Source organism: Cyprinodon variegatus, unplaced genomic scaffold (genome assembly GCF_000732505.1).
Source record: "Cyprinodon variegatus isolate N-32 unplaced genomic scaffold, C_variegatus-1.0 Scaffold1131, whole genome shotgun sequence".
Classification (NCBI taxonomy): domain Eukaryota; kingdom Metazoa; phylum Chordata; class Actinopteri; order Cyprinodontiformes; family Cyprinodontidae; genus Cyprinodon; species Cyprinodon variegatus.
In genome coordinates this window covers 112,341-121,446 of record NW_015151584.1, presented here as the reverse complement: position 1 = coordinate 121,446, position 9,106 = coordinate 112,341, and the positions used below count along the sequence as shown (strand labels likewise).

Below are 9,106 nucleotides of genomic sequence, written 5' to 3'. Positions count from 1 at the left end.
CAGTTCTGAAGGAAAAAGGGGGTCCAACCCGTTACTAGCATGGGGTACCTAATAAAGTGGCCGGTGAGTATATATATATATATATATATATATATATATATATGTGGCAGCCTAACAAAATGGACAATTGCTTCTAAGTAACAACAAATGTCATTTAGTGAAAAACTAGATTTGAATTGGGGTTAAAACAATCGGATTAATTCATTATTGAAATAATCCTCAACTAATTTAGTAATAGGTTATACGAGTATTGGGGATACTGACTCTAAAACATGCTGACAGAGTGACCCACTTAGAGTAGTAACTATTATACCAAGTTGTAAAAAAATATGTACCAACATTTTGCATTTAAGATGAAAAAAACAATTTTTCTTCCGTCATTGTGCTCCATCCAGCGTCCTCAAGTGGTAACGTTTTAGTTTCACCTGGTTTGATTTTGTGAAAAAGTTTTCTTTAAGCAACCATTGGCTCTCCAATTATTAACCGAAGAAACAATTGACAAATTACTCTGTTTGCAAAACATCAGTCTGGATCACTTGGAAACATTTCTTCTGTGGGGAAAAACATGGAGGACAAGCAACAGCTCCTCCTGCTGAGGGTCTGAGAATCAAAACATCCAGAGACATCTTCATTGGCCCTAAAGCCCCCTTTACACCTTGACGATTTAGACCAGCGTATGTCTGACTTCTGAAAAATCTGGCAAAAAACACTGGCATATTGAATAAGTTATGGGTACGTTGTGTATAAGTTATGCTGAAACATGCTGACACACGTCGACATACGGCGAGTACATCGAGAAACTCTAAATTTAAAATTTACTGACATATGCCATATATGGGCCATAAGTTACAGGTAACTTATTTAAACGTTGACATACATTAAGTGTTAGTTACTCATAAGTCGTGGCCTCCAGCTTATCCAAAACCTATGAGTAAGTCGTGCATAACTGATGCATAACTTATCCAGAACTTCTCTCCAACGCATATCATCGTATCTGACGTGTTCCAGACGAGCGCTGAACGTGTTTCTACCTTCCAGCTACTGTATAATGGCGTATTGGCAGCGTTTTGGTATAAAGGGGGTTCACAGGAGGAAACCGTCAGTTCTCCTCCAGACTTCATCCCCATCATAGGGTGAGCCAGAAGGTGAGTGATGGATCCTCCCTGCGTTCACGCCCACCACCAACACACTTCCTAGCAGTGATTGATGACGACCGGGCGTCTCAATCACCGGCATTGATGACGTCTCTGGCCGAACAGCTGCAGTGATGCGCCTGAGGGGAGTGGCTCTATTTGGATCCCTTCTGGTTCGGGGGGGCCTGCAGCTGGTCCATCTGAGGGAGATGTTCTGCTGTGTCTCTGAGCCTCCATGATGCTGGATGTTATCTAACAGACCTTCAACCCTAACCCACCCAGGAAACCTGCACCACCAGAGGAAACCGCCTCCTTCCACATAAAGGGCTGGAATACAAACACCTCTAACACTTTAAAGAGAATTTTCCCTCCATTTCAGTCATCTTCCACTTCCTGTTGGTCTGTCTAGTAAAATCCAACAAACAGGGTTGTGTAGGAAACCAAACCTCAGTTTTCTGGTAGCTTCCTCTGCTGGTTTCTGAAATGTTCCTGTTTTTATCCATAACCGTCCCATCCTGATGGCCTGTTATCGTTTGTTAATCTGAATGAGTTTTCATGGACGGAACCAGTGGAAGTCAGCAGAACTGACCGGGAGCCGTTGGAGGGTCCTGGTTTTATCTCTTTTTGCTCTTCTCTTTCGACAGCTTGTAACGACATGGACCGCTGGCCGCCGCCTCATCCTGGACGAGTCCTGACTCTGCCGATAATGGGCGTCGTCATTAAGGTAGTCCCTCAGCAGAGACAGCAAACCGATTCAGACCAGACTTGAATGATGAGGAGTAGTTGTAGAGATGGGATGAGGAAAAAGGCTGTCATTGTTATTATTCACGGCTCTCTGAGAGTAGCTGATTTTCCTTTGATCATTTATTCAGTCATGTTTGTCATTTAATTTAAGGCAAATTATCCACTTGGCCGCAGAGAAAACAAGCATGGATCTGCTTTCAGTTTTCTGTTTCTTCATCTGATGCTGCATTTTTTAACCGTTGTTTATTGGATCTTAGTTTTTATTTTTATCTTATCAGGTTCGTATCCCAACCTGCTACGATAAACCAGGAACCTCCCAGTTGGTCCAGTCTACCCAGGTAAACGGCCCCACCGGTCAGTCCTGTTTCAGCCTTTCAGTCATGTCGTTTCACACATTACGCTGAACTATTTCATGCTTTCAGAGCGACAGTCTAGTTTCCATCGTGCTGCCAACCATCCATGAAGTGGACCTGTTCAGGTGAGTCTGTGGCTCCATCTGCTGCCCAGTGGGGGTACTGCAGCTGACTGTGGAAGGGAAGGAAGTCCTTCAGCCAGGTCGCTGACCTGTTGGATCCTTCAGTAAAAGTACAGATAACCAGATTATTTAGCATCACATGGCTGATCTGATCAAATGAACAGAAAATGGTGCTAAAGCTGCAGAGGAGGAAGCTGTGATGAATGGTACCCATGGTGATTGTTACAGCCAGCTAAAGCGGGGCGTATGCTGTATATTTTGTTGTTATTTTGGGCTGATTTTCGAGTCATGCGAGAATTTTTCGATTGCGCTTTCCAACGAAACCGCAGGGTTTCATCATACAGTTCGAGCTGTAGCTGTGTGCAACAATTGAAAAAATCGTACACTCTATGCCTTGCTTAAAGGAGTAAGGAAGTCAATGAGAAATCCTCCGGTTTCCTCCTACGGCAGCAAACGGGGCATCTGTGTTTGGATGGAGGATCCGTATTAGGTGTCTGATCCTGGTTTCCTCTTCCAGGTGCTTCCACCCGGTCTTCTTCCACATCCAGATGCTTTGGGAGTTGGTGTTGTTAGGGGAGGCCCTTGTTGTCATGGCGCCGTCGCCAGCTGAGTCGGCGGACACCGTGCTGGCGTTGGTCAGGTGAGGTCATTATGAAGCATTTGATGCACACATCTGAGCACACATCTGGATGAAATGAATGATCAGCGACACGGATGTGATGAAGGGTTCACCCTGCCTGATGTCACAGTCATTAACACTAGGACTCCCAGAGCTCTGATCCTACTAGACCTCCCACTGGCCGTCAATTTGACGCAATGGAACGCATGACTAGTGATGATGTCATCAACTGAAATGCTCCTAGTGTGCGATTTAAACCCATTGTGGAAATGTAAACCTTTAAAACAGGTCTAATATATATCTTTTAAAGGCTGTATTGTACGCTATTTTTATTTGTGGTCTAAATTTGTATTAAAAATAAATCAGTATACACTGTTTTACCACACAGGTTCAAATTTTCAATTTTATTTACAGAAATTGATCGATCCCCCCCGAACATTTCCCCCACATCACCTTTTCACATTTATGACAAACATCATATTAGCGTTTTCTTGTGCAGCACTGAAGCACCTGGCGCTGTCTTCTTCTCCTCGCCAAAGCTGGCTCCACTGCATGGGAGGGGCCGTAACCTGCGGTTTGCACGCAACTGTTTGATCAGTTCAAGGATAAAATCTCTGCTTGAGACGGTAACTGTCAGGTCTAAGCACCTAAAACATCATACATACATACAGGGAAAGAAAGAAGGCACAGTGACAATTCACAGTCTTCACCTTACTCCTCGCTATTTATTAAAGTCAGAGGGGGGATCCCTAGTTACACAAGCTAAGGTTGCGCTAAAGAAATAGGAAACAAGAAATACAATTCAATTTGCAGCCTCAGTGAACAGGTCAATTTGCATTTAAATGTCTTGCGGTGAAATGGTCCAAGAACCGTCTGGTTTCGTTAACCTTGAGCAATACTTCCTGATAGTTGACCTATAGTGCTTGTGCATCACCTCTCTGGAACAGTAATATGTCACTAATTATACATCATAAGAACAAACATTAAGTATCTTATACATAATTTTTCCAACAGTAACGTTCAAACAGCTCCTGAACAAAACCAACACGTTTACAGCTGCTATGTCCAGGAGATGGTAGAATACAGCCACAGGACACCTTGGAGCTTTTACAGAATACTTTCTAATCATCTGATCCTACACATCCATGCCAACCTGTGTGTGATTGTAGTAGACCAGCGGCTCTGGTTTGGCTTTTTGGACTCTGAGTGAACCTGGGTATGGGCAGTGCTATCCAAGCCTTGAACAAAGGTTTTACTACTATCTGATGGGTCACTGATGTTTCCCGTGGGTGGGTGATCATCCTCGGATTCATTGTCAGAATCTGAGCAGCTTCCTATCCAGTCCTCTTCATCAGTCTCTGCATCTCCACCCCAATTGCTATCATCAATATTTTGGGGCATTTCTAAAGCCTGTTTTGCGGTTACATTTCTTCTGCAAGTCATTTTTCTGTGTTGGTCAAAGAGTACTAGGGAGAATGTTGTTTGCAAGGCAACGGTACCAACGTTAATCAACTGCAGGAAGAATTTACAAAGCAACTAAGGCCCCGTCCACACGAAGCCAAACCCTGGCCTAAACGCACAAATTTTTCACCAAACCAGCCTCTCATCCATACGAAGCCGGCGTTTCGGGGGTCTGTAAACGATCTTTTTTTTTATTCAGCCTTCAGAGTGGGAAGATTTTGAAACGCCGTTTTCGCGTTTCCATCTTTAAGCTCTAACCGCATTTTTTTTTTTTTACACGCATGCGTCATAGCGTCGCCTCTAAACACGCATGCGCGACACAGTATCACAACAACAATGGGGCCGTACTGTGTTGAATGGTTGCTGCTCATGCTACTCACCCTGCTGTCGGGCTTACAACAGAATCTTCTTCTTCTGGAATATCTCCAGGAAGAACAGAGCAATATCGACCACATAGTTCAGCACCTGAATTTGACTGAACCACGAAAATGGACCCGCAGGGCAACCATGTATAAATATTAGTGCGCATGCCCAACATTTCGTCGCTTATTTTTGCTTTGGCACCACAGCGCCACTTACAGGCCTGGCATACATTTTGCAGCGTTTTCATGCATTCCTGTGGACGATCACATTTATTTTACGTCCCCGTCTTTACGACAAACGTTCTGGAAAATATCAGCGTTTCGTGTTCGTTTTGACTTCGTGTGGACGGGGCCTAATAGAGCCATCAAAATGATGGCTGTGGGAGGTTGAGGTAAAATTAACCATATGTATTTTTAAATACATATGGTTACAAAAAATCACATGAAAATGAAGCAAATATAGAACCAGGAGAAGTTGGTTAACATGAACAAAATGCGATTAATTTAAATAAAGTTCTTTCCCTTTAAAATCTCAGAACCGTCCAAATGACGGCCTTGGGAGTTCTAGTGTTAAAGCTTATTACTGATCTGCGTGCGCTAGCTAGCTGCTAAATGGATAGTTCATGGATGGAAACATCTTCCCATCCATTTTTTTTCAGCATATTCAAAGTTCTCCTTAGAACTAGACAGAACCATATCCAGAGGCGGTTCCACATTCACCTCCAGTCGCTTTAGTAAAGCCAGATTTTCCAGCAGGTCTTTGATTTGGAGGTGAACTAACAGAAGAACCTGTGCTCCTTCTCTCTGCAGCTGCATCTCTCCTCTGCGCTACTGCAGCGACTTCAGGCCGTACTTCACCATCCATGACAGCGAGTTCAAGGAGTACACCACCAGGACGCAGGCTCCGTGAGTACAGCCGCACTGCCTTCTGCTCTGACCAAAGCCATCGCAGTACTGCCGCATCATGATGGGGGGCGCAGAACTAATGTGCTGCTGCCTAATGAGAAAACCAGGGCATCCCCAAGGGCATGAAGGTCAAAAATGAAATCAATCCGTCTTTATTCATAGAAAGAAAAACAATCTACTTTGGGCCAACAAACAATTAATGAGCAAAAGACGAATCAATATGCAGCTAATTGGTTTATTTGAAGAAGCTGGAATCAAAAGCCATACAGCTCAGTGTTGCAGCTGAAGCCTCCATTACTAAAAGCAGTAAATAAACTCAAAATGTGCTGCAGTTCATCTGTGTCGAAGGAACCATCCCTGATCCTACAAGGACAGATTTTAAGCCCCGCCCCCAACATTTTTTTCCCTGCGTCAGAAACCCTCTTCCTCCCTGACTTGCACCAGGGTTGAGTACGACGTAATACGTTTAAATCTCCTGTAAATGCATTGGCAGCCATCATGCTCCTTGTGTTGCTATTGGCAGAGAAAAACCAGCTGATCTCCCCCCTTCCTGCTGATTAATACTACTACAAAGTTTGGACTTGCTTGTTGGTAGCTTTAATTGGTAGCAAGACACTTAACCTGCATTGTCTACTGATGGTGGTTAGAGGGCGCCAGTGTACAGCAGCCTCGCTTCTGTCAGTTAGTTCCAGGGCAGCTGTGGCTACAATGTAGCTTGCCACCATCACTGTGTGAGTGTGAGTGAATAGGTGAATGGTATCAAACGTGCGATTAACATCACAGCTGTAGGACCAGCATTGCAGCGCATTCTGCAGCACACAGCTTGTTTTTAGCAATGGAGAAATACGTGGCCGACCTCTTTGGTTTTGGTTTTCAACCCTTCATCACAGTGCCATTTAAAAAAAGGACATGCATAGTGTCTTTCATCGCCTTTACTTCCCTTAAACAAAAAGGTGCCCAGAATATTTGAATTTATTGACGTATTGCTGCATTGAAAGAAAGGTCCGTCTGCGTTAGATAATATATCAGATGATTCAGTAACACAACACTGAGGCCATGTAATCTCATTACTAAACCTCCAATAAGAAGTAGAAATGTTTGAATTAAATTATCCTGTTTTGTCGTCATGAATGAATGAACCTGAAGGCCGTCAGTGATTCTGGGAGTGACCAATCCCTTCTTTGCAAAGACTCTGCAACACTGGCCGCACATCATCCGCATCGGAGACATGAAGCAAGCGGGTAAGCATCTGTGGCGCTGATCTGATCTCCAGCCTCTGTCACACCGAGATGATTTAGACCTGCGTATGCCTGACGTACGGAAAATCTGGCGGAAAAGCTGCCATCCGTTGGATAAGTTATGGGTACTTCCTAGCAGACATGAAGCTTAATCTGCTGCGACTGCAAACCTTTCTCTTCTTTTTCGTTTTTCTTTTTATAAAATGTTTTTTTTTTTTTGGGTGCTGGCGGTAAACAGCAGCTAGGTTAATACCGCGATCAAAGACATCTTTTTATGCAGACCAGGCGCCTCGGGGCACATTGCTCCCCCCCTCAGCATTATGCCGCCGTGCGTTATGCATAAGTTAGGCTGTCGTTGGACATAAGTTCTGGACTCGTTAGGAATACGCTATGTATTCGCCCAACGTTGAAAAAATACATAGAAAGTTAGTAGGGATGCACGATATTGGGATTTTGGCCGATATCCGATATGCCGATATTTTTAAACTCATGTAGCCGATAACCGATATCGATACCGATGTTAAAGCTGGACAAAAATAAGTAGTCATTGAAAATAGCAGTTTTGTTATCCATTTCTGACACTTTGAAAAATAATAAACTCAAATATATTTTCATATGCTGATATCAAATAGATTTTTAAAAACGCGGTATCGATCTATTTTACTTTCAAAATCTGGTGAAATTTCATCGTTCTGTTACAAACTCTCGTGATATTTTGCAAATTCTTGTGAGATTTTGTTAGTAAAATAGATCGATACCGCGTCAATATATCAACATATAAAAATATGGCAACATTTGGTGAATTTTCGGGGGATTTCGTAGCATAACGATGACATATAGCAATATTTCATTAGTAAAAGAGATTGATATGGTGTTTTTAAATGGCAATATATCAGCATATGAAGATATTGGGATATTTTAATGTATCAATATTTTTTCCCTCGTCTTTAGAAGTTTTTAAGTCTGTAAAAAAGACGTTTTTGAGGAAGAAGTAGTATTTTTTTAGACTTTAGAAAAACTCAGAAGCTGATCAAATATCGGGTTAAATATCGGTGGGGTGGCCGATGTCCGATATTCAGTTTTAAGGCCGATACCGGCTGATACCGATAGGGGGCAGATTATATCGTGCGTCCCTAAAAGTTAGCATATGCCAGCGTTTTAGGCACACGGTGGCTAAATCATCAAGGTGTGACACTAGAAAGATGTTTGGGTCGTGTTTCCTTTCTTTGGTGTTATGGTTGTGTTGCTCATCCATCCGTCCTCCCCTCTGTTCCCTCCCAGGAGAGCTGGCCAAGCACATGAAAGTCAAGAAACTAAAAAACCTCAAAACTCTGGACTCCAAACCAGGTAAACATCCCGTACTCGCTTATGTTCGGAGCTTGTAGCTCCTTCTCTGCCTCTAAGCTGCTCTGCATGTGATTTCCTCACAGGTGTGTACACTGCATACAAGCCATATCTCAACAAGGATGAAGAGATCATCAAACAGCTCCAGAAGGTAGCAAACCGTCTAAAGCCCTGTGGGACGAAGGGGTCTGAAATCAAATCTGCATTTTATTTATTGCTTGTTTGAACGGATCCCCTGTCTGTTCTGGTTCTTCTACAGAAGATTTTTCTTCCTGTCAGATCAGCTAGCTTCGCACCAGCGCCTTTTAGGCCGGGCGTACACTGTGCGATATTTTTAATCCGCAGGGTTTAGATGTTCACAGCTCCGATGCATGTTCTCACACTGTGCGGCCCAACGCTGTGATGCAATCTACCTGCTCACACTGCACATCCACAAACCATCAGACTCAGTGTCGAGAGATGGCGCTGCTCCCACTCTTCAATCTAGAAGAAGAAGGAGAACTTCCTTGTTAACACATGCGCAGTGCTCAGGGTGATGTCACTACAGCGTGACGTCACTGCCAGAAGATGTCAGGAGAGAGGTGTTACTATACTTGGGCAAAAATGGCCGCTCCCGGACTCGGTGATTATTTATATTTTTTTACTGATTAATGCTAAATATTAGGGGTGGGTAAAATAATTGAAGAATCGATGCATCGCAGTTATTACACGCAAAATTTATAATCGATGCGGGAGCCCTTCAGAATCGATTCACCTCCTGACCGTTGGGGGCGCTGTCGGCACTGTACACAGAGGTGAAGACGGCTGTGTTGGAGTCGCTAAAG

The 9,106-nt window shown here is 43.5% G+C and overlaps 1 protein-coding gene across 1 annotated transcript in view; it reads left to right on the top strand.

Moving 5' to 3' along the window:
* Nucleotides 1-9,106, top strand: part of dennd6a (DENN/MADD domain containing 6A) — a 36,517-nt gene that overhangs the window by 17,059 nt on the left and 10,352 nt on the right. Inside the window, exons 7-14 of the mRNA XM_015400665.1 lie at nucleotides 1,778-1,857; nucleotides 2,156-2,215; nucleotides 2,300-2,355; nucleotides 2,870-2,992; nucleotides 5,605-5,700; nucleotides 6,847-6,941; nucleotides 8,220-8,285; nucleotides 8,369-8,433. Of these exons, the coding sequence (XP_015256151.1) occupies nucleotides 1,778-1,857; nucleotides 2,156-2,215; nucleotides 2,300-2,355; nucleotides 2,870-2,992; nucleotides 5,605-5,700; nucleotides 6,847-6,941; nucleotides 8,220-8,285; nucleotides 8,369-8,433 (641 nt within the window). The remainder of the gene's footprint in view (nucleotides 1-1,777; nucleotides 1,858-2,155; nucleotides 2,216-2,299; nucleotides 2,356-2,869; nucleotides 2,993-5,604; nucleotides 5,701-6,846; nucleotides 6,942-8,219; nucleotides 8,286-8,368; nucleotides 8,434-9,106) is intronic.